The sequence below is a fragment of the Sapajus apella genome, unplaced genomic scaffold (assembly GCF_009761245.1).
Source record: "Sapajus apella isolate SASKATOON/1434 unplaced genomic scaffold, GSC_monkey_1.0 scaffold4, whole genome shotgun sequence".
NCBI classification, from domain to species: domain Eukaryota; kingdom Metazoa; phylum Chordata; class Mammalia; order Primates; family Cebidae; genus Sapajus; species Sapajus apella.
Genome location: NW_022436944.1, coordinates 12,301,435 through 12,327,921, shown reverse-complemented (window position 1 = coordinate 12,327,921; position 26,487 = coordinate 12,301,435). Strand labels below are relative to the sequence as shown.

Sequence of the window (26,487 nt, the reverse complement as noted above, 5' to 3'; positions counted from 1 at the left end):
TTATTTTGCCCACATCCATCATAAAAGTCACTATGTATGGCAGCTGTAGCCTTATTAAATATATTTCTTAAATAAAAAGACTTGAAAGTGAAAATTACTCCTTAATCCATGGATTGTGGAATGGATACTGTATTAGCAGGCATGAAAACACCATTAATTTCTTTGTACATCTCTATCAGAGCTTTCAGGTGACCAGGTGCTTTGTCAATGAATGGTAATATTTTGAAATATGTCTTTTTTTTTTTTTCCTAAGGAGTAAGTCTAAGAAGTTGGCTTAAAAACATTCATCAAACCATGTTGTAAACAGATGTGCTGTCATCCAGGCTTTGTTGTTCCATTTAGAGCACAGGGAGAGTAGACTTAGCATAATTCTTAAGGATCCTAGGATTTGGGGGATGGTCAATGAGTATAGACTTCAGCTTAAAAATCACCAGCTGCATTAGCCCCTATTAAGAGAGTCAGCCTGTCATTTGAAGTTTTGAAGACCAGCATTTACTTCTCCTCTATAGTTATGAAAGTCCTAGATGGCATCTTCTTACAATAGAAGGCTATTTTGTCGACATTGAAAACATGTTGTTTGATGTTGTTAGTAGTTATCTTAGCTAGATCTTTTGGATAAGTTGCTGTAGCTTCTATTTAGCACTTAGTGCTTCACCTTGTACTTTTATGTTATAGAGATGGCTTCCTTCCTTAAAATTCATTCACCAACCTCTGCTAGCTTTAAACTTTTCATTTGTAGCTTTTCCACCTCTCTCAGCCTTCATAGAATTGAAAAGAGTTATGGCCTTGCTCTGGATTATAATTTTTATTAAGGGAATGTTGTGGCTGGTTTGATCTTCTACCCAGACTGCTAAAACTTTTTCTCTGTCAGTAATAAGGCTCTTTTGCTTTCCTATCATTTATGTATTCACTAGATAAGCACTTTTAATTTCCTTCAGGAAATTTTCCTTTGCATTCACAACTTGGCTATTTGGCAAAAGTGGCCTAGTTTTTGGCCTGTCTAGACCTTTGACATGCCTTCTTCACGAAGCTTAATAATTTCTAGCTTTTGATTTACAGTGAGAGATGTGTGACTCTTCCTTTCACTTGGAGGCCATCGTAGGGTATTGATTGGGCTAATTTCAATATTGTTGTATCTCAGGGGATAGGGAGGCCCAAGGAGAAAAAGAGAGATAGAGAGAGATGAGGGAACAGCTGGTCGATAGAGCAGTGGGAACACATGCAATATTTATCAATTAAATTTGCCATCTTATATGGGTAAAGATTGTGGCACTCAAAACAATGGCAGTAGTAACATCAAAGATCACTGATCATAGATCACCATAACAGACATAATAATAATGAAAAAGTTAGAAATGTGAGAATTATCAAAATATAACACAGAGACACGAAGAGAGCATGTGCTATGGGAAAAATGGCACCAATTGACTTGCTCTGTGCAAGGTTGCCACAACATTTCAGTTTATAAAAAATGCAATATGTGTGAAGTGCAATAAAGCAAAACCCATCAAAAGGAGATATGCCTGTATTTGTTCTTCTGTTTCTAGCTTTTTTCACTAAGCATAGTGTCCTCCAGATTCATCTGTGTTGTTGCAAATGGTGGGATTTTCTTAAGGATGAAATAATATTCTATTGTATATATATATGTATGTACATCACATTTTTTTTCAAATCCGTTCATCCATTGACAGACACTCAGATTGTTTCCACATCTTGGCTATTATGAACAGTGCTGCAGTAAACACAGGAGTGAAGATATCCCTTCAAGATGCTGATTTCATTTCCTTTGGATATATACCCAGTAGTGGGATTGCTGGGTTACATAGCAGTTCTATTATTAATTTGCTGAAGAACCTCCATATCATTTTCCCATAGTGGCTGTACTAATTTACATTTCCACCAGCAGTGTACAAGAGTTCCCACATCTTTGCCAGTATTTGTTATCTCTTGTCCTTTTGATGGATAGCAACAGGTGTGAGGTGATAGAACATTTATGTTACCAAAATGAGTTTCATTTTAACTATGACAAAAAGCTGAGGGTGTCTCCTACATTAACTTTCTGTGATCTGACAAATTTGATAACTCAACTGATACAGAATTTCATAGGATCTTGGATCTGCCCTTTTTCATAACACTCTTCCTTCTAAAATGAATGGAATAAAAAGGAAGTGAGAAAATACACCTATTTATAAAAATATATTAGATATTATGAGATAAAGAGTCATGTAGTAATGGCTTTTCTCACCTGAAGAAGATGAACAAACTTAAACAGAAACAAATAGATTTGGACTCATTAACTTATTTCTTGAAAGACCTTCAGGTTGGATATTTTTCTCCATCCCATCATGCAAGGTTAGCTTTATGTGGGAAGCTCTTCCAGAATCTGGTTTGCTTTCATTTTTCAAGGGTGAAGATAAATGTTTATGTAACTCCACCTATAGAGTACTTAGTTTTGGGTCCAATTAAGTCATGTGCTTCACGAAGGCTATTTTCCCTCCTTTCATTTGAAATGACATAATGGATGTGGAAGTTTTTAACACAGTGCTTGCAACATAGCGGGTGCTCAAAAAACATTTTCTTTTTTAATTCCCTCCATTTAATTTGCAGTATTTTAGATTTAAATAGCCATAAAATGAGAGTTCATAATATACCATTTTAGAAATCATCATAGTTCATCAATTCTTTGAAGCATATTTTTAAAATGTTGCTGAAATTGTAAAATCATTTTTAACTGCTGCTGGCCAGGCAGCTGTCATGATCTGGTTGCTAATGCCTGTAAGTGCGCATCAAAACTCCCAGAGTCGGTGTCACCAGATTGGGAAAAAGTCTCAGAGACAAAAGTTGAGCATGCATTAAAAAAAAAAAAAAAGCTACATCATCAACACAAAGGATGACTGTGTGGAAAGACATGGACATTAATAATGCTCAGTAAAACATTCATAATTTCAAATTTGGAATGTAAACAAATTTGGGAATACTTTAACCAATTTATTTCTGTCACATTTTCCTTTTATATATACACAACAGTGAAATTGGAGGGAGGGAGTCTGAATCTAAAAAGATTCTTTTGATTAATTAAAAAATTTAAAAATAAGGGATAAGAAAGCATTGTGTCATAACTGACCACATTTTTTTTTATTTTAGTGGTATATAAAATAAACATGCTTATTTGGGTTGATATTATTTTAGAGTAGATGAAATTTAATAATTCTGATTATCTTTGAAAACAAATTCTCTGTAAGTTAAGGTCTTTAGAAAAATCTTTTCTCCAAAGCCAATATTTCTGCCATCTTGTTCTAACATAAGGAAATGGCAGAAATTATACTAATGACTAATAATTTAGAAAAAGCTAAAGATACTTGTAAAAAATAAACAGACCATGTGTCCCTGTTTCCTCTCAGTGATATGTCCAGGTTCCAGACAAGCTTATGAGAAATTAACTACCATGAAGAGGCCCGAACAAAATAATATGAATTGTGAGTTTCCCTTTTTTTGGGGGGGGGTCTCACTTTGTCACCCAGGTTGGAGTACAGCGCCATGACCTTGGCTTACTGCAACCTCTGCCTCTCAGGCTCAAGTGATCCTCCCACCTCAGCCTCCTGGGTGGCTGGGACCACAGTTACAGGGCATCATGCCCAGCTAATTTTTTGTATTTTTTGATAGAAACAGGGTTTCACCATGTTGCTCAGGCTGGTCTTGAACACCTGAGCTCAGCTGATCCACCTACCTTGGCCTCCCAAAGTCCTGTGATTGCAGGTGTGAGCCACCACACCTGGCCTGAATTTCCTATTTTTTCATACTTGCTTCCTATATCACTATGGCACCTTACCTTGAGCATATAAAGTGATGGATAAATATTGGAGGTCTGCTATGTCAGAGTGTTCAAATTCAAGAAATAATCATCAGTGGCTATGGATATAGTATAAATGTTCATTGGAAAGCTCACCTATCCTTTAATTAATTATGCTATGGTTCTGGATATGTGGCTGGCAGTGTGAGAAAATCTGTATTGAGCCTTCCTTCAGAGTTTCTTGGTGGATGTTCTCTGGTGAGCCTGTTTTTCCAGAGAAGTAGTAGGGTAGACATCTGGAAGTTTCTTCTATTCAGCAGAGCCTTGAGTATTTCCAATATGGCCTCTCCATTTTATTTTGCCTTTTGTTCAAAATGCTGTGTCCATGCAAATGTGGGCCCATACTAATTTTTATAGCTGGTTCAATTTGTCAGAATATAATAAATTGCTCTTCAAACCCATGTTTTAAGAATTTCTGATAAATCACAAACTTACATCCTAGAAATTCTTCTTTTAATCACAAATGATAGGCACAAAAAGTGGCTTGCTATCTGTATACTTGCATGTTTATAATTCTTCTAAAATTAGCATTTTTTTCTGTTTTGGATAAACCCAATTTTGCCTGGCTGTATAACTGTTTTCTGGCCCCTATTGGCTGTGGTTTCAATGGAATATAAACCATAAGTTCTGAGTGGACTCAGTAAAAAACATTTGGTTCTGACTTTACTGGCAAGAAATTTAATCAATTGATAACTTGCCAGGAGATTGGGAAGAAAAAATTTTTTGAGCAACAGGAATAAAGTATCATAAAGTATTTGAAAATGTTGATAGAAGACATACTTAAAAAGCTACCAAGCATAGATGATTTAGTTCTTCTAAAATCTTTAGACTTCTTAAATGGAAATTCTCTCACTTATAAAAATATCTGGTTTCTTTTAAACTATATTCATAAAGTGACACGATTTAAAGCCTCTCTCATAAGGAAGTTCTTGCAGTGAGGATCACTATGCACAGTGGGTAAGAACCAAGTCTTTGGAGGTAGGCTGCCACAAGTTAAATCCTCTTGTGCCTGTATCACTTTAGGCAAGTTAACTTCTCTGAGTCTCATGTTTCTTCATTTGTAGAATGGGGTTGATAACGATACCACCTTTCCTGGAGAACCATGTTCTTGCAACATTTTGTCTCTCTGAGGATACTGAGGCTCAGGGACGTTAAGTGTCCTGCTCAATGACACATGGGAGGGAGGGGCAGAGTACAGCTGGGATTCACACCCAACTCCAACTGACTCCACACCCTAAAGTCCTTTGAGTTACCACAAAGACTCTAAGATGAATACGAGGAGACAGGGCATTGGGATATGAGCTATGTAGCCTGTGATCTGCTCCTAACCAGCTCTGACACTGTGACCCAATATGGGAAATACTAATGCCAAAGAATTCCACATGCTACATAACAAATAGGGACCAGCTGAGACCCAGGCAAAGTGTAAGAGTAAGTGATTATTTGGCCCTATGCAATGTTGCAACCTTCATATTTTTTTTAAAAAAGTACCCCATGGCATCCACAAAACAAGAGTGAAATTGGAGGGAGGGAGTTTGAATCTAAAAAGATTCTTTTGATTAATTAAAAAATAAGGGATAAGAAAGCATTGTGTCATAACTAACACATTTTTTAACTTTGGTGGTATATAAAATAAACATATTTATTTGGGTTGACATTATTTTAGAGTAGATAAAATATAATAATTCTACTTATCTTTGAAAACAAATTCCACAAAACCAATTCCACAAAGTAATAAAGCCTCTATATGGTGACTCTTGATACAAGAATTGGTGATTTTTAAGCACTTTATTATTAAATCATGATAACTATCATTATCATTCTCTCTATACATCCTATATACAATGTGCTGATCACCTGAGGTCCGGCATTCCACACCAGCCTGGCCAACATGGTGAAACCCTGTCTCTACTGAAAAAACAAAAATTAGCTGGGTGTGATGGTGGATGCCTGTAATCCCAGCTACTTTGAGGCTGAGATAGGAGAGTTGCTTGAACCCAGGAGGCAGAGGTTGCCGTGAACCAACAGCCTGGGTGGCAGAGTGAGACTCCATCTCAAAAAAAAAAAAAAAAAAAAAGAAAAGCTCCAAAGGTAACTTTGTATGTAGGTAGCATAGGGTGGAATAATAATGATAGCTATCATGGTCTAATAACAACTTTTAGAGGCATCTTCTTCAGTGGGCTCCATTAGTTTCTTGTGAGCAATGATATAAGAATTAAAGTAAAATCAAACTATGTCTATATCCGTATTCGTTTGTTATGGCTGCTTTAACAAAGAACAACAGACTAGGTAGCTTAAACAACAGAAAATTATTTCCTCACAATTCTGGAGGCTGGAAGTCCAAGATCAAGGTGATTGCAGAGTTGGTTTTCTCTAAGGCCTCTGTCCTTAGCTTATAGAAGGTCATCTTCTCCTGTGCCTTCACATGGTCTTCATATATCTGTGTCCTGATCTCCTATTTCTATATGGACACCAGTCACATTGGGTTAGGGCTCACTCATATGACCTTACTTTACCTCAGTTACTCTTTAATGCCCCATCTTCAAATACAATCCCATTCTGAGGTACTAGGGGTTAGGGCTTCAACATATGAATTTGGAGGGAACACAAGCCAGTTGAAAACAATAGCTATATCTATATTTACACCCACATCTGTACCTATGTTTGTGGGTCATATCGAAACCTGAAATGATAACAGTGAAGACTTCTCCCAATTTTATGATGTGACAATGAAAAGACACATATTCCTAGTCTAATTAGCATGTGGCTTCTTAGCACAAACTTATTAGAATGAACATTCTCTCAGCCAAGTGTTGTCTAATTTCCAGGTTCCTAAGACCGACTGCTCCATTAATGCTGGGAAGGCGAGCACCGCTGGGGGAAGCCAGCAAGCTGCTGGCTGGCAGTCAGAATGCCCATGTGGTGTCAGATCTGAAAAGGTGCACTGTGGGCAGCCAGAAAGAGACTGTCACTGTGAGCATCCTCTGGCCTCAGGTCTTTGATTCTCTTTGAGGCATGTCCTAAAGGCTGGGACACTCATCTACACACAGAGGCGCAGACATGAATGTGGGGCAATTATCCACTCTTTTCAAGTGAGCTGGCTGTGCTTAAACTAGAACGTGCAGGATTTTCTTTCTTTTTTTAAGGAATCAAGTTTATCCAAGAATATGGCATCTTCCCATCCACCTACCTTCCTTCCTTTCTTCCTCCCTCTTCCTTTCTTTGTTTTCTTATCTCCTTCTCTCAATTATTTATAGAGTGAGGGCCTGCTATGCACAAGGCACTCTGCTTGGTCCTATGGGGTATAAAAAAGGTGACTAAGAGGCACTCTGCCTTGCATGCTTCATTCTGATAACCTATTCCCTGTTCTGCTGTTGATTATGCTTTCAGGCACTGCTCTGCTAGTTCTTGGCAAGGCTGAAAGCCACGTCGGCTAACAGCATCCAGACCTTCCCTACCCTCGAGGTCCTCTGTCCTCCCTGTGGAAGTGGCAGCACTCTGCCTCCTCCCTGAGCCACCCACACATCTTTTCCTGCTCAGCCAGTGTCCAAGCTAAAGTTCCTGGCTCCTGACCCCTCTGGCCAGATGATTATCCATTCACTCTGTCTCGCCTCCCAGACTGCTTTATTTTTTTCCTTTTTCTGAGCTGTTCCTTCTGATTCCTCCCACTTCTTCCTCTTCTCATTTTGACTCCTTTCCCAATTCACATTGATCATCTCTGATGAGCAGGCTGAGTGTGAAAAAATAAAGATTCTAATGATCTGGCTTCCTCTCTGCCCACTGTTGTTTATCCAGGGAGTAAAGATATGCTTCAAGTACTCCTGCCTCAGAGCTGAGAGTACAAGAAGAGGTGACAGGCTTATTTTATCCTCTCCCCAACCCTCACTCATCCTAAAGCTACTTCTCAATCACTGAACATTAATCAATATGTTTATTTCTTAAAGTAAAGAGTGGGAAGTTTGCAGAAACTGAATGATAAGATTCTATAATCTGATTTAAATCTTATCTGAAGATTATAAAATGTTAAGATTCATGTTTGGAATAGAATGCAACACAGACATATATTCTACTTGAAAATTTTATTCCTGCAATTTTATTCAGTTGGGAAGAAATGGTTAGACCAGCTATTTTTTTAATCACATAGATACAGAGTGTGTGTCCTGTCCAAACCTGGCAATCCCTGGGATCACTGCCTTATTTCTCTCCTGCTAATCAAATTCAACCCATTTTTCATGTCCCAGGCAAAGTCCCACTCTTCTAGGAGGGCTGCCTGGGCTCCCATGAGCTTCTTGAGGGCCCAGCCTCTGTCTCGACCATCTTTGTGCCCCAGCAACAAGCAAAGTCAGGGACTTGGTAGAAGTGTGGGGAATGAATCAAAATGAATAACTTTCTCCAGTATACTTTCTCTAGCGTACTTAGTGTCTGTGCCACTCATTCAGATATGTCATAATACGCCTTCTAACATTGTTAGTCAGACCCTTTAAGGCTGAATGTTTTGTCCTTTCCACCCAGATGGCCTGTTCCTTGAGGAGGGGGACAGTGCTTCCTTTTTTCTCCATATTGATCTTCATTGCCTAATACAGTGACAGTATTCAGAAATATTGTTGATTTAAATGCTAGTTCTTTTTGCTTGACAGCAGTGTCTGTTGGGAACCACATTTAGAAAGCTGATTTTGCAGAAGCCATAATTTTATTGTAAGTAAACCTGTGAGAGGGGTTTGGTTTCCATGCATTTCAAATGGAAAGAAAATTATTACCCAATTGATGCTTAGTTTGATTCGGCCACATTTATTGAGCAATTGTTTTGCACCTGACATCAAACCAGAAAATGTTGCTGCCTCATGTGGGTTCAGAGTCCCCAGGGATGTCTTACTGCCCACCTGGCTTGGAGATAGTGCTTGTTCTCACAGTTGGCCACAGATGTTCAGTGTATGTGGTCTCAGCCACACGCCTGGACCTTCCTGGGTGGTGCTATGGACCTGCTGCACACCTGGTGCAGTCCCCTCCTGCGTGGTGCTGGATCGCTGCCCCTCCCCCACCCCAGTCCCTCCTCTGGTCGACAGAATACATTTTGCAGTAAGTTAGCAGAGTTGATTGCAAAAGTCTGCACTGTGGCATTTCAGGCACCTTCAAACTTATCTGCTTAAGAAATAACTTTCAGAGAGGAAAGGAACTCCTGACAAGGCTAATAACAGGGATTTCAAGCTGTGTTTCAGCAAGCCAGTTACAGAGTATTCACGTGTTAATTCACTGGCATGTTCCACGGCAGAAGCACCCCCTCTCTGCCTTCCCCCAGTTCCAACTGTTGTGCTGCGGCAGATTTGATCTGAGTCTCGGCAGAGCCCTTTTTTTTTTTTATGGAGCAACCCTCCCGATTCGTTACAGCCAGAGTCTGGTGCAAGTGATCCTTGCGTTCTCATCGCACACAAAGGCAAAGAGCTCCTTAAAGGGACCTGCCTGCTCCTCTGTGCAGCTGCAAACCCGTGTCGGTGCGGGATCAGCAACCCGTTCTCAGCTCGAGAATGAGTGGGGAGGGGTCTTGAGGAGCCCCCACGTCCTCCCGGAGCGGAGGCGGGAGGGAGCTGACAGTAGGAGTGGATGGAGACCACCAGTCGGCGGGGACCTGCTTGCAATTAGCTGCTTCTTGGGATGCTCCGCGCGCCAGTTGAGGATCCTGCCTGTGGTCCAGGGGATGCTGGCAGCGCATCTTGCGGTAAGCCTGCGCTGATTTGAGCCATCGCCCAGAAGCGAGCCCGCATTCAGACACCGCCGACCGGCTCAGTCACCATGAATGCTCAGCTATAGGCTTCTGCAGAAACCTCCCTACCACATGGATTTGGCAGTTTAATCAGCCGAGATTACAGCCCGGGAAGATTTGCAAGCCTGGTTCTCCCTCCAGCTGCTGTGACAACTTCGGGGCCGTCTGTTTACTTCTCTGGGTCCCCGGGACTCTTTCTGCACCGCAGCCCCTCGTACCACTTTGTGGGCTCGGCTCAGAAGTCAGCCGCCAGGACTCCTTTGACTGCATCCCGAAGGGGGAGCAAGGAGGGGTTAAAAGACAAGCAGAAATCCCCGCAACTGCTCAACCTCTCGTGACTGCCTGTGTTCTGGGGTTCTGAGAGGGACCGTGCGCTGCCCGGGGAAGCAATGCAAGTCTCCATAGCCTGCACAGAGCACAATTTGAAGAGTCGGAATGGTGAGGACCGACTTCTGAGCAAGCAGAGCTCCACCGCCCCCAATGTGGTGAACGCAGCTCGGGCCAAATTCCGCACGGTCGCTATCATCGCGCGCAGCCTGGGGACGTTCACGCCTCAGCATCACATTTCTCTCAAAGAGTCCACCGCAAAGCAGACTGGCATGAAATATAGGTAGGCATGTAAGATTCCCTCTGCGCGGGGTATCCAGGTTCTATACAGGTGCAGTGGAGACAGTCCAAAGGTTTAGAAAAGTGACTTACTCATCAGTGGGTTGCTCACTTCAGAATTCTCAGGTACTTCTAAAATAGCTCCTTAGAAGGATGGATAAACCCGGGGTGGTTGTGTGTGTATGCGATTTTTTAAAATGTGGCCCATTTTGTATAATTCTTAAGTGTTATGAACATCTTAGTAACTATGTACATTCCAGTCCCCAGAGAAAAACCACAACTGCTGTATTTAGATCAGGATAGTTTTTCAATAGCAAATGTTTTTGGCCTATTTTATGATAAAGACTGTAGTTTCTGTGATTATACTATCAGAAATAGTTTCCCATGTAGCACTGCACTATTATTTATCTTTTGTTTTGTTTTGTTTGAGACAGAGTCTCACTCTGTTGCCTGGGCTGGAGTGCAGTGGTGAGACCTGGGCTCTCTTGCCTGGGACAGTTCCTCCCAGGTTCAAGCAGTTCTTCTGCCCCAGCCTCCCAAATAGCTGGAATTACAAGTGCCTGCCACCACACCCAGCTAATTTTTTTTAAAAAAAATTTTTTTAGTAGAGATGGGCTTTCACCATATTGGCCAGGCTGGTCTTGAACTCCTGACCTCAAGTGATCTGCCCACCTCAGCCTCCCAAAGTGCTGGGATTACAGGAGTAAGCCACTGCGCCTGACCTTATTTATCTTTTGAAAGACCAAGTTAACAAATTATATATAAAGCATCTAAAAGTAGTTTTTTTTTTGCCAGAAAAACCACCTATAATGGTAAATTAGATTGAATACTGCCATATTTAAGCCTAATTATTGCTTGAAATAAAATGTAGACCTTGTGAAACATGAAGAAAGTGTATATTGTTGCAATTCTACTAGTTTCCTCATAAATTTTAAAGCTTCCTCATCGTCTATGATTCATAGTTGGAATCATCCTGGTAATAGCGGATGCTCACTCTAATAGGGCATGACTTACATTTGATAAGTAGAAAATTTCATTATTCAGTTATGTGACTCCTGTCTCCTCATTACTTCTGCTTTGTACCAAGTCCCTCTGACTTTTATTTCTTTACAACTACTGTGCTTCTAGTTTCAAAAGTGTTTGTGAATGTAGAGGAGAAAAGCTACCAACACATCTTCCAAAAGCTTTGGTTACTTCAGTTTGCAGATATGATTTTGTTAATTGTCTATATTTAACTATCTCTTGTCTTTGTTAGGAACCAGATTTTAGGATAGAATGAACTTAATTAAATTAAAATAATGCATAGGCAACACTGTGTTTCCCATGTGGGGTTGCTGAAATAAGCATTTAAACCTATTTTTATGAAAGTCACCCTTGAAAAAAGTTTCTTTGCAGAGTTAGAGGAAAGTTTCTCATTGCACAAACACCAAGCACTGTTGTTTTGATATATGTTTGAGCCATTAAGAAAAAAAGCCCTTGAGTGGGAAAAAGCAAAACAACCATAGCTAAAGCTCTTTACCCTAACTGCAGTACAAATGTTAGCAGCCTGACTTGGGTCAACTCATTGAAGCATCAGCTGTGTGAGTGCTTTTGCTTTTCCCAATATCCCTGTGATACAGAGTGGGGCACCACAATGACAGTTCTGTAAATGAGCTACAGTCTTGAGTCCACTGATGTTTTCTATGGCTGCTGCTGGGGCACACTGCCCTGTGGACATGGTGCACTCTACATTTACTTCAGCTACTGAGATGGAGATGGACAGCTGCCTTACTGGGCAAGGTCCCCAGGAACAGGCCACTCCGGGGTTAGGGCAGATCACAGAAGGTGGTTTGAATTGTGGCCTCTAGTACTTTACTAGCACTATGAACTTTCTTTTTGTAAATCAGAAGTAAAATGTAAGACCACTAATTTCTCAAGGCAGAGTTTCATAGTTGCTTGATGATTGTGTTGGAAGAGTTGGCTCTTATGAAGGCTTTTGGAAGTCAGGATAAGGTTTCTCTGGTGGCACAGCTCAACTCACATGAAATGACAACTCTCTGCTTCCCAAAAGTTCAGAGTGTGAGCAAGGTTCACTTGGGCACCTTTCATTACTGACAACTAAAGACAGCTCTCTAACAAAAAGTTAGCCATCTGAGGTCTTCAGTATACTTCGTTTCTGAAGGTAACTAAACAAGATGCCTCTTCTCCCTTGTGCTCATATTTCAAGCCACTCCGTCTATAACAGTCAGGAGGTTTTCCTGTGTGTGTGTGAATGTGACTTACTCTTCTCTTTCAGATTCTACTCTGAGTAACCTTTACGAAAAAGATTATGAGATTACACCAAATGTATACCAAGCTTTCTTAGGGTTAAAAGGGGGAGGGAGACTGTATACTTTATCATAAATGATAGAAGTCACTTTTATTAGCTAAATCATCCTTTTTTACATTGTTATAGCTAAAATATAATGTGCATAGACTATTTGTTAATGATAACAAATAGCAGAAAACACAAAAAATAATGCCATAGAATAGGGAAGATAATTGGCTTAGGCAAACAATCTGGAGAATGCCTGAAAGAACTAAAACAGAAAGTTAGTAGCTAATTGTCATCATAATTTCATCCTTGAAAAATGGGTTTCATAGGCAGAGCTTTCAGGTGGACCTATAAATCCAATTGAACATTTAAAAATAATATCTTTTGTGCATTTTTCTGAGGAAAGTGTTTATAGGTTTCACCAGAATTTGAAAATGGTCTACCACTAAAAATTGTCAAACAGCAGTGTTGTCTAGTGAAGAGGTGCTCATTTAGTCAGGATAGTCAAAAAATATTTATTGCACATCTATTCTATACCAGGAACCCCACTAAACTGGTACACAAAGGCGCAGAAGCCTGACAAAGTCTGGGCTTACATACAGTTTGAGGAAATAGACCATACATAAGAAAACAAACAAGCAAGCAAATAATACAATTGTCTATTATAAGACATTTTATGAAGCTATTTTTTTCTGGAGGGGTGATAGTCATGCTTGGGCCAACTTAGTTTATCCATGTTGAAGTTACCAACTCTGCTTCAGTTCCAGAATTACTGATTGCACCTTGTGGCATGAGTAATTGTGCCTATGTCTACCACCCATTTTGCTATCCTAGACACTTCTTTCAGGTATATGGTGCTACCTGGCAGCTCAGGACCTACTTGTCACTCTAATAAATAAGTAGAATGCCTTCTGCTTATATAGAGCCTTATGATTTTTAAAGCCAACAAATATAATAGCCTATGTTTAACACCCGTAAATCAATAACTTGCAAAACTGAGATTTTAGAAAGAATTAGTATATACTTGTGCAAAACATCTAAATTCTGCAAGAACAAAATGCTCAAAGACACTATTATATTCACACCATCATTGTTTAAGAATCTTGCATAAAACTGGTTATTGTTTTAAGGCTGAAGATGAAAAAAATCTACTAGAACATTCTGGCATTCAAAAGCTACTGTCAGCCCAGGAGAACAAGATTCCACCTAATGCTTATACTGAGGACTATCCTGTGTGTAAATAACATAGGACTATTTCATTCCTTAGAGAGTTTTTTCCCAGTACAGAATATTTGTATATATTTATGGAGTACATGTGATATTATATACTACATGCATAGAATGTGTAATGATCAAGTAAGGGTATTTAGGATACCCATTACCATCAGTATTTATCATTTCTCTGTTTTGGAAATATTTCAAGTCCTCTCTTCTAGCTATTTTGAAATATACAATATATTATTGTTCATTCTAGTCACTCTACTCTGCTATCAAACATTGGAACTTATTTCTTCTATATCACTATGTGTTTGTACCCATTAACCAACCTCTCTTCATCCTTCCACTCTTAGAGTTTCATAGTTGTGCTCTGTTAGTGCATGAAAGTTTCTTTATTCTATTTTTGTGCCTCTTTTTAATCTCAGAGTTCATTACACTGTGTTAGTTTGGTATACATTATAACCATACATGATAGATTTATATATGATAGATGTAGGTACATACATGAACCTTTTATCCTAAGATCAAATCATTTGGAACAGAAATTAAGGCATATTGATTTGCTTTTGCTTGTTTGGTTGGTTTGGGTTTTGTTTTTTTAAATAACTTTTTAGAATGATCCAGCTACCAGTATTTGACATGGTCTCAGAGCTTCTGTCATTCAGAATGGAGCACATGTGTACTGATAAACTCCCTCCTTCTCATTCTGAAATTGTTATTTTGGTTTCAGAACAATTGGAATATGATGGACCCAATTTCATTGAGAGCAATCTTTAAACTGTACTAAAAACTTCAACTTTTTCTCCATTTTTTAAGTTAACTACCCTTTATCATTGAAATTGTTTCTGAAATAATTATAAATTCACAGAATTTTGCAAATAAAAGAAGTACAGGGAATTTCCATATGACCTTAATTTCCCCAGTGGTAAACATCTTGCTTAACTATAGCGTGATAGCAAAAGTAGGAAATTGATGATCCATATGGATTGGTACAATCCATAGGATTAATTCCAATTTTACCAGTTATGCATGTATTTATTTTTGTCTGTTTTTATTATATGTATAGATTTGTGTAATCACCACCACAATGAACAATCAGAATTGTTCCAACATCACAAGGCTCCCTTGTGATATTCATTTCTGACCACATCTACTTCTTCTTCTCCAATTTCTAACCTTGGGTAACCATTAATCTTCAAGTCATCTTTATAATTTTATTGTTTCAAGAATATAAATAGCATAATACAGTATGCATTGAGACTGGCTTTTTTTTTTTTTTCAGAGGGTTTGTACAGGGAAGTGGTGAGAAAGAATTTTGTAGTGGTAAAAAGAGACTGGAATATGGCTTAGTGGAGGGTAAGCTACTTACATATATACTTTACATGAGGGAACAACAGCAATGGAGGGACCATTAAGGATGTGTAAGCAAGATGTCTGCTTACAAAGTTCTGTTAAGAAAGAATCTGGCAGTTGTTCCAAAAAAAATAATAAAAATCTAAGAGTTATATCTATAAAATAAGAAAATTTATGTTAAATTCCATGGCACTCTCTATTTTCCTATAGAGAGTCAGGGCTATATGCAAAAGACTCAGACCAGATACCAGATGCCTTTTCCATGCCATTCCTTTCACAGCCTCTTTATTAAAGCACATGTCACAGTCACCATTCTTTACCTCCCACGAATGGTGGGTAGTTTTTGAATTAAAACAATTCAAGTGAAAGATCAATCTTGTCAGCCAATTATGTAAAAGGCACTTAGTGCGTGTGTGTGTGCACGCTTGTGCGTGTGTGTGTGTGTGTGTGTGTGTGCATGCAAGTCTCCGAATGGGGAAAAGTGGGAGGAGATAGGTGGGCTGAAGAGGAAAAGGAGAACCAGTTCTGTAGCTGTGTTTCAAATGGAAATATTTGATTTTAGTCCAGAAAAAAAGAGCAGTTTGGTTATTTGAAATCTACATTTCTGGGTTTATTCTTGGGTTTTGTTGTGTTGTTTTTTGGTAAAGAATACCACTGTCATTTCCACTGATACCCATGGGTATGGGCTTTCCTCTTGCCTCAAAGTAAAATGGTGAGAATGGGGAGGTGGAGAAGCCTTCCTAAAAATTAGTTGCTGATTCAATCTCATAGAGTTTATTCCACCTCTGCAAGGCAGCAGTCAGAAGTCTGGCATTCATGCAATGGTGAGAAAATGGTAGGAGGGGAGGGAGCCTCCTGGAAGTTATTACGTAAACATTGTTCCAGTTCTATGGTTCTGGAAGTGTGTGTGGGGGGCTGTGGGGCTGTGTATGTGTGTGTGCATGCATGCATGTGCAGACATGCATGTGACGGAGTCTAAAGAGTTTCCAGAAATGGCTAGTTTTCTAACTGCAATCTTCAGTTTGGTTGCTACACATGGAGTCCTTAATCCCACATCCACTCAATGATCCTCTTTAGAAGTACACTCATTTTAAACAAATTCTTTAAAAAAAATTCTGCAAATATTTCAGTTTATGGTAATTTGAGAAATGTTCTGAGGAGAAAAAAATTCCATCACATTCAAAAGGAAAATCAGATTCCTAAAATTAACTTTGATTTTTAAAATTCTTTTCATGAAATTCATAGTTTATCTTTAGTATATCAATTAATGAACAGTATGAGATTTGGATTCAGTGAATTTGATCAAAATATAGGACTCTTAATTTCTTTGAGTATTCTTAAAAATCCCTTTTAGGAATGAAAACTCTCTTATGAGAAGAATTCAGAGGCATCAGTTCATACTTTTTCTTGAAGAATTTCAAAGCCATTCAGATAGATAGCTATTAGATATCATAAAAAGATTTGATATTGCAAGTTAATAATATTGTATGCTTAAAAACATTTTTGTAACCAGTTTTTCACTTTTCTAAGAATTAGAAATAGAGTGATTGGGTCTGAAGAATTCAAGACAAAAGTCCTTTAAATTTACATTTTAATATTGAGAATTATTAATACTATTTGATCGCTAGAAATAAGTGAGTTAGCAATGCTTGTTGCTGAGGGAACTTAAGATGCCATTTAGTAGAGTCGCTTTATTTTATACAGATTGGCCAGTTCCTCGGTCAGAGTTATGCAGGAAGCTGAGCAGAGGAGCAAGGCCAAACTGAGGTCCTGACTCCCAAGGGCAGAGTTCCTTATGCTCCTTTAGCTTCTACATTGCAGCTTCTTGGATAGGCCCCATTTTTCAACACAGGAAAGAAGCACAACACATGAAACACTTCTAGAAAGGATAACTCCCTTCTCTACATATGCACACTTTGCAGCTCAAGCTTTTATCTCTGGAAGAAGCAAAGCCATGCTGTGTGCTAAGAGAGCCAGACCAGCTTTCTCCATCTCCTGCAGAGCGGTGAGGACCCCACAGTGCTCCCACAGCAGCTCTCCACTGATACATATTCTGAAGTTGGACATAAATTAGCTTCCAGATGATAGTGCGCTTAGCATCATAGTGTCTAAAGCACGGATTTCTCAGGAAGAGATCTACAAAACCATGGGCACGTATGATTGAACAATGCCACATGTCAACATAGGATAAAAAATGCTCATTTGGGCATTCTGTGCTGAACGTACTTAACTCTCCTGTATGCACTTAGAGATTACTTTGAAAGCTTGCTCCTGAAAATCAAAATCAAAATACATTTAAAATTCCTTACTTCAGGTTGATTTTCATTTACCCAGATTGGAAACCAAAACAGAAGCCCAGCAGTGATTTTTTTTTCTTGGAATCGACAGCTAGGGAGGACTCTGAGAGCATTCACACAGGCCATCTGGTCTAGCCCTCATGAGAAATCTGTCCTGTTTTTCCAGTTTGCACTGTGCAGTAACTACTTGTAAAGGCCTCTGAAGAAATATTGTGTAATCTTTCACAGCAGTCGTGAAAAAATTTGGCTCTTGTGTTTGAAAATCAGAATAATTCATTAAGCTCTAAAGTCCTCAGAGCAAGTGATAAGGTGAGGGTTTTCAGAATTATTGTCCTTTGTCTGGACTCCAATAGTCAAGTCAGGGAGGCAAATGAATATAAAAGATTAAAAAACAAGAAACCAAGGTCACAGCAATAAGACAAGGAAGGCACATGTGGCATGCAGAGGATTCCCACTTCCTTCTGATACCTAGGAAGGGAGATTATCTTCTATTCTCATCCTAATACCTGTTCATCAGATCTGGCCTGACTGTTCTACTATGAAACCATCTAAGAGTCAAAAAAATGTTTCCCCATCACAAAATTCCTTTTTGAAATTGACTAGGCTTCTTTGAAGCTGCATCGAAAACTTTTTGTCCTGTCCTCCATGATATGAAAATGAGCTAACTATAATTTCCTGTCTCATAAGGTTGCTGATACTTGAAAACCATGACTACGACTCAGCTTCCTAATTTCCAGAATGGTTCCAGTCATTTCCTCTTAGATTTCGTTTTCTGATTCCCAGCTGTAACTACAACTTTCATTCAAACCCTCTATATGATGACTACCTCTTCTTTGAGTCGTTCAGAGCTGGGTACAATTCCAAGTCAAAGTCTAGACTTTTCAGTATAGATTAACCAGATTGCCTAACAACAGAAACATGCTATGTCCTTTTGTTTGCATACTCTGGTCATGCTTCCTGTTTTAGGAGAAAAAAATTTTTTTTTTTAATTTTGAATCATTCTTTGAAACAATTTCTGTAAAACATTAAAAAAATCCTAATCTATTTATTAGAGTAATGGGAGATGACTATGCTGACATAATAGCAATTCTTATGAGATGCCAACTCAAAAAATTATAATGGTTCCAGTTGAAGCTTGTTGGGTTAAAGAAATATGAAAAGGCCAAATTTGATACACAGGTTTCAATGATAGTTGAGTATCCAGGTAGGAAAACTAACAACTTGTAATGTGTTTAATTTGCTTTTTGATATATTCTTATGGAGAATTTATTTTTAACCTGGGAGGTTTAAATATAACTGACTGGTATGATTAACAAGAAAAGTTTTCTGTATTGGTAATTAACATCTTCCAGGAGAATGCTCATGGAGGGTTTCAACTCCAGGAAATTCCAAGCACAGAGCTCGTCATGATTAGTTCTTATCTACTGGAAAGCCCATCTGGTTTAACAGAGCTCTTATATAAGAAATGCAAGATTTTTCCTGAGGAACACATGCTAATGAGCTTCCTCTTTTCTATTAGCTTTCTCCTTAAACTAGATTTTTATGTTATTTTTTGTTTGGCCTGTGACCACAACAACAAGCTTGTTATAAAAATCAACTGTGTAAATAACATGGCTTTAATGAATGCTACTCTCTCTCAACTTAAGAACCAGCAAAGAATTCCTCTGAGGCATTTGATGAAAATAGACCTTTTGACTCACTACTCAATTTCCTACTGTATATGCACAAGCACGTCTGCATGACGGTGTCTGCATTTACTTTAAAAAACTGAAAATGCTCAGAAGAAATCTTAGCAGTCTGATTTTAGAAGGTTTTCTTCTTGATGAAGAACATTTGTTTCATTTTAATGAAGAGAAAATAAATGAACTGCTATTGTAAGGAGACCCAAATAGAAAGAAGGAGTTGGGAAATTCATGGTCTAACATACAATATCTCATTCAATAATGGCTTATATTTCATTTCCAAGGAAGGAGTTTAAGGTTTCACTTTCACTCAAATACAGCTTCTCCAGAAGCAATCTTTTTGAAATCAGGAAGCTCAAATCTTGGTTCATAAAAGTTCTGGATAATTCCTTAATGAGAAAAACAAGTGGGCATTTGCCAGAGAACTCCACTTTCACCAGATACTTTTTCCTGAGGGCTTCAGCAGGGCCTTCTGTGTGTTCTGTTTCAAAACAAGAGGTGCTTTTTTTTAAAAAGCGGGAACAGCAAGCATCCTTAAGAAACAAAGCTATAAATTTCATACTGTATTAGTTTCCTCTTGCTGCTGTAACAGATTTCCACAAAGTTAGTGTCTTATAATCACACAAATGTATTCTTTCGTAATTCTGGAGGTCCAAAGTCAAGTGTCAGCAAAGTTTTTCTCTGTAGGCTTCTGGTTGGAAATCTATTTTCTTGCCCTTTTCAGCTTCTAGACATTACCTGCATCTTTACTCCTTCCTCCATCTTCAAAGCATATCACTCCAACCTCCAGTTCTGTCTTCACATCTCTTTTTTTCTCACTTTAATTCTTCTGCCTGCCTCTTAAAGGATTACTGTGATAACATCGAGCCCATCTAGGTAATCCAGCAAAGTCTCCTCACTTTAGAATCCTTAATTAATTCCACCTACATAGTCCCTTTTACTGTAGAAGAATATGTGCACAGGTTCCAGGGATTAGGACGTAGACATCTTTCAAGGGCCATTATACAGCCTGTCACCCATATCATGCAAAAATGTTATATGAGAGAGGGGAGAGTTAAAGGAACCCGAACATATCAAGCATCATATCCTCATCACTTTTTCTAGAATCTAAAACTTGTTCAGGTGAGTCAAGACAGCAAAAAGAATAATGGGATTATTGAAAATGCAGTATGCTGGGGATTTTCTCTGAGTAAGGCTATGGCTTGGGTTTTGAATCAGAAATAAAACTCTCATTCACATTGTGTGGCTACAGTATGATAACGTTTAAAGTTTTACCTTGGCCTTTGCAGTTACTGTTACAATAGCTGCTATCTGAATCTGTTCTGCTTCCCTCAGCTCCTAACACCTATGAGGAGTATCTCTTTTTGCTTTTTTTCTTTCTTTTTTTACAACCAAGACCTAGGTACAAATTAGACTAAAGAGTGAACATTAATAGAAAATCACTGGAAAGCCATAAATATCAAGCTGTAATTAAAATGCTCTGGCTTAAAAAAAAATCTATCTCCAAATTTCATGACTGTAATCAGTGAGATATGGGAATATAATTTCTTTCTAGCACTTGGGATCATGGGAGATGAATCAGCTTATTCCCAGTGCATCTGGGAGGCTCTGTTCACATCACAGCACAGACCTTAACCCTTCCATAAGACTCATGCTGTCCCTGCTTTATTCACATTGTCATAGCAGTGTTGCGGAGGAGTTTATTATGACACACATTTTCAAATGTTTTAAATCTGATGCAGTTTCCCCTCTGTGACATTCTGTCTCACACACCAATAGGGTGTTCCCTGGTTCTTTCCATCTCTTTCCAAAGACCTACAGCTCACCTATCACTGCCTAGAATGCTGGGCTTTGAAGGTTATACTCTTGATTTCAAATCATTTAAGTCTATATACTCTCTCTTGGCATGCAAGCAAAAGTACCAGATGGTATCATATCTGGGGAGAAGTATTGGTTACAAATCAAAGTAAGCTAGAAAAAGGTTTTTCTGGGAATTCAGAAATCAGGAGAATCAAGAGTTAAAACTCAACTTTTGCCTATAATTTAGTCTCTTGTGGCCAGATATTGTTTCCTGGAGGCTGTAAGAGAGACAATGGTTGAGGAAGATGGAAATGAGAAAATGGCCGCTGTGGGACCTCGCTGATTGTGAACTGTGCTACCACCCTGAACTACAGTCTGGGATGCAAAGCATGGGTTAGAATGCAATAATGGAGGAAGTCATTCTAAAATAGGAATGAGAGGGTATTGCTATAGAGCCCCTCACAGAGCTCAGTAACTCCACATGTACTTTCAGCTAGGTAGCATCATCTGAAGGGGAAGAGCCTGACCTACCCTTCCTTGTTGCCTTCCAAATTATTATCACCAGGGTCTGTATTATAGCTTAGAAAAGACATTTTCCATGGGCCTAATGCAAATACAACAATGACAGTGTTGGTTCATGTTGACAGCAGAAAACAAAAATAAGCAAATTGAAGTCTGCATATTTATTCTGCAGATGGATTCTGCCTGAATATTTCATTGATGACCCATTAATGAAGCAAATATGATGAAGTTAGTGTTTTTCAATTTCATTTCTTAGCAGAAAAGCAGTACTATCACACAGCAATATCACTGAGAAAGTATTTGGCCTTACTTTAATAATGGTTAGTTTTAGAAACAGAAATTCACAAAATGTTAGTTTATCATTTTGTTTGTTGGTATTCATGCTAAGGATATTAGCCTAGTCTCTACTTATTTTGAGATAGAAATACCTTGGGGACAGGGTTTGACAAAAGGCAAACCCTAATTATCAGAGTGTTTGAATAACATTCTTTGCCAGTAAAATCTTACTTTATGCTGATTGCCTCATGTAAACATCTAAGCCTAGGGATTGAACAGCTTAACTGCTATTATTTTTATCCTTGAGAAAAACTCTGAAAGGGAGTAACAAGCAATGTTATGCCCATTTTCAGTTACAGCAACTGAAGTACAGCATAAACAGAACCTAATGGTATATTATGTAGTCTAAATTATTGGACTTTTGATTTCAATTCTAAGTTCAGACAGCTTCTGACCTCCTTTCTCTTATACTGACCAACATATTATACCTATACCGACTCAGGATTAAAAGGAATGTAATATTGGCAAATGACATTTCTGAACAAGGTTTTAATTTCCCTTGTTGGCATGAAGCAGTGAAATGTCCCCCATAATGAGGCAGAACTGGAGCAGTGTGGTGGTACAAAGAACATGCGTGAAAGAGCTTGGGACTGATGCCGGAATCCAAAGTCTAATGGAAGGTTCAGCAGCCATTGTGGTTTTTTGCTTTTGGCAGTTCAAGCTATTAGAAATCTGCCTCAAGGGTGGAATAAATGCATCATCAAGTGTTAATAGGAAAATTAATATCTAGTTTAAAGAAGTAATAGATATTTTGAATGTTTTTTTGGCAAGTATTTATCCTACCTATTTAGTCCGTCTTTTATATCGAGTATATGAATGTGTGTGTGATGTGTGCTAAGATGTGCACATACATATGAGGTTGTAGGTGTGAATGGCTCAGTGGAAGCATGGCATTGTAGCTAAAGGGACTCTAGTATCAATTTACCTTGCTTTGTCTTTATTACCAGTATATGTAAGATGGACTTGGTAATCTTTTTCAAGAGTTTCAGGGTTGTTTTCATAATTGCAAGAGACAATACACATGATGTACCAATTACTATCCATTAAACTTGTCATTAGTATCAGTATCAGCATAGAATAGGACAAGGAGACAAGAAGAAAAATTAAGTTATTTGAACATATGATATCTTTGCAATAGGTCTTATTATTTAGCTTTGTATATGTGTGGCTTCAAAATATTTCTATTTTAATTGTCTCCAGTCCTAGCACAGTGGCCTGGTATATTGTAGGTGATCTAGAAAGGTTTGTGGAATGGATGAATGGATGTATGAGTGATCCAGTTTTCATAAGCTTCAAAGTCTTCTGTGGGATTGCATTACATTACAGCTCCTTTGCTTTCCAGTGCAGGCTTAATTCTCTATGAGACTTGTCCTCTTCATATTCATGATGGGCTTCTTTCCTTTGGAAATAGGAATCCTATCTGTTCTTGACCTTGGTTACTGAAGAGGCTGACCTATCCTTGCTGTCCTCCAAATTATTCTGCCATAATGATTGGAAACTAATAGTTGTACATAGTTTCTGTTATATCTACTTACACCCAGCCTTGTTCCAGAAGAGAATTTAAGGTGGCTCTCAAAGTTTCATAGGTTACAAAAGAAAAGAAATCTAAAAACAACACAGAGTAGAGACAGGAATCAAGAATGCTCGTAACAATTTGTCCTACTGTTACGACACTAAAGAGCACACATCTTCTCAAGAAACATTTCCTGGTCATTCACTGGGTTGTTGCAAAAGAGAAAGTGGAGCTGTGTGTGGGGTCCTGGGGAGAAGATTGTGCAGGGACTGGTTGAGTCTTTGTTTTTGTTGGTCTGCTCAGAATGTGGGTCAGCATAAGGTAGTAATTCCTGAGTTATCACTTGATCCTTTACAAAGAGGGGGCAATGGAAGCAACATGGCTTATAAAACTGCATTCCTTAAAGTAGTGAACAGATCAAGAAACAAAAAGAGAATATCTACTTGCAAGCTATACTGTGGGGGCAAGTTATTTATATACTTATAGGTTAGTATTGATCAATTAGCAAAAGTGATGTAACTATTCCAAAACTCTTAGGATAACATGGATTTTGAGTGTCGATCAGATGTGGTGCACAGACGAAGCTGAGTCTTCCTGTTGTGGCATGTCCACTCACTCTGGCCTTTTCTAAAGGGCTGCAATAGCCAGAAGACTGAATCACCCAGGCATAGGTAGCAGGGCCACTTGAAATCCCCACTCCAAGTCCATTCACTTGGACCTGCAAAGAGCTACAACCTTTTCTTCTAGGATGCATGAGCAAAGATGGCACCATCCAGTTTGGTTGTACTGGGGGCAGTTTGGTGAGACCAGTTGAAGATATTAACATGTGGTGTTTCTCCCTGCATTTCTTCACTTTACTACATTCAAGCAAGTGGCTTATGCTTTCTTATTCACAGAAAGTGTGTTTCTGGTTTCCAAATGTCTAAGTCCATGACAGAGAGTTAGGTTTGAAAGAGAAAACATTTGCCAGATTAAGCTGAGATTCTGCTGGCTTGGTGGGAAGTCTGGGGGTTCCCATGAGCCCTGCTCCCTGCAGCATCCAACACACATGATGGCCCTGTGGACATGGCCCTGTGATAGTGAAGGGACTGGATCCCCAGCTAGGGGTTTCCAACCTCTCTCAAGGTCTTCAAAGCCCCTGGTATGGCTTGAAAGCAGCAAAAATGAGGACCATGTGGCCTGGGACAGTCAGAGACAGAGGACCAATGATGGGCAGAATCATCTGTAATCATGTAGTAAACATAGACAGAAGTCTCTGACACTTAACAGTCTAAGACCCTGGGTTCTTGACCCAATCTCAGCAGCATCAGCATGGAGGGAGTGGTGAGGGAGTTAATATTGTCTGAAAATTAAATTTCCTGTTGGCTTGGTAGGAGGGAGTCCCTGGGTTGAAATTAATTCACAGAAAAATATTAACATGCTGTATGTCTTGCTACCTAAATTTGTGACCTAAGATTCTTACTTGGTTCACGTACATTTTGGAAGATGGAAAAGGGGTGCAGGAAGGACAATTCAGGCATCATTTCAAGATGAGAAACCAGCCAGCCAAAGCATGGAGACAAAGATGAGGACATATGCTTCATACTGCAAAGAGACATGAGTCTCCAGACTTAGCCATTCAGAGACTATGCTGATTTGATTTTAGAACAGAAGAGATTATTTTTATGAAAACAGGGAACTTGTTCAGTCTGGATTCTTTTCATCATTTTTGTTGTTGGTCTACCTCCACAAGAAAAGAAATTATTTATTTGCTTAAAAAGTTCCTCTTACCAGTATACTTATTTCTCAAAAGAATGATTAAATTGCTTTCCCACGTAGGGTTGGAACATGAGCGAATTTTATTAAAATTGAAGTGGAGTTTGGTAGTGCAGAGCCAACTTTAAAAAGGAAATTAGGGCTGTGAAATCATTCTTGTGCCATCATCTCCCCTCTGATGGAGGGGAACCCAAGGTAGCTCAATTTATCTCTGGGCTGAGGAAGGTGCAGATGTGTACATGGGAAGCTGTCAACTGACCACATTATTACTGAAATGTCATTATTCCAACCACAATGTGCACAAGTTACAGGACAGGTCTGTCTCATTATTAAACTATTGTCATTGAAACTTGTTTCATATTTAATTTTGATTTTTCAGAATAGAGTAAGGTTGTACAGAATATAGTCTCTAACTGAGCACATCATAGATATGAATTCTTAATCATGTGATTTGGAGTCAGTTGACTCATTCAGTAAACATTCCCTAAGCACCTACTCTGTGCCAGGCACTGTTCTGGGTGTTGAGGATAAGGGAGTGATGAACAAGATAGTCTTGCCTTTGGAAAGCTTATATCATAGAAGAGGAGAAAAAGAAACAAATAAGTATATGTTTAGTATGTCAGGAGGTAATACTTGCTACGAAGATAAGTCAGGTAAAAGGTGGAAAGTTGTGGTGGGTGCTATTGAAAGAGGTTAGGCAGGGATATTATTTGATAACTTTCAGTCATAGACTGGAAGAAAGTGATTAAGTGAGGCTTTGGTTATCTGCGAGAAAAATCAATCCAGGCAGAGGAAAGAGCAAGTGCAAAGGCCTGAGTGCACAGCTGAGGAACAATCAGGAGAACATTAAGGTTGGAATGGGCCAGATATTGAGGGCCCTGTGGGGGACTTTTCATTTTATTCTGGGTGAGTGAGATGGAGCAGGGTTTTGAGCTGAGGAGTGACATTATCTGACTTGGGCTTCCTAAGGATTGCTAGGGTTTCTTGGTGAGGAATAAACTGTAGGGGCACAAGTGTAAGCTGAGAAATATATTATTATAAGAAATAGTGTACAGTCAGTTCATGAGGACGATGGTGACTTGAATTGTGGAGGCAGAGATGGTAGCAGTGAGAAGCTGTAGATAAGCCCATGATGATAATGATGCAGTTCTCTCACATACAGAGCTTCTAATCTGGCGCTGTTCACTGTAGTGCTCAGCCTTGAGTTTGAATTCGGTACTGCCACTTATGCTTTCTTGATGCTGGCCAAGCTTTTCATCAGGGAAATGTAGATTGTGACAGTATCTGTCTTACAAGTTGTTAAGGAGACTGAATGGAAGACTTAGCACAGCAATGACTTTAACATTCTGACAGTCTATTTTATCACATTGGAGAGCATCAGGATTTTTGTCACCGTGTTTCTTTGTTCTGAACAGCTATTTTTAAATGGCTGGTGCATTTTTCCACTGATAGAGCATTAGAATTTAAGGAATATGTAATATAAGAACAAAAAATTGGCATACAC

General features: G+C 38.9%; 1 protein-coding gene across 5 annotated transcripts in view; it reads left to right on the top strand.

The window, feature by feature from the left end:
• KCNAB1 (potassium voltage-gated channel subfamily A member regulatory beta subunit 1) overlaps positions 1–26,487 on the top strand; it is a 381,835-nt gene that overhangs the window by 118,061 nt on the left and 237,287 nt on the right. Inside the window, exon 1 of one of the 5 annotated variants that reach the window (XM_032258177.1) lies at positions 9,078–10,218. The exons of 3 other annotated variants lie outside the window; for them this stretch is intronic. In XM_032258177.1, coding sequence (XP_032114068.1) covers positions 9,998–10,218 — 221 coding nt within the window. In that variant the 5' untranslated portion in view covers positions 9,078–9,997. Of the gene's footprint in view, positions 1–9,077; positions 10,219–26,487 lie in introns of those variants that run through there. One more of the 5 variants, XM_032258192.1, reaches the window with a different exon arrangement.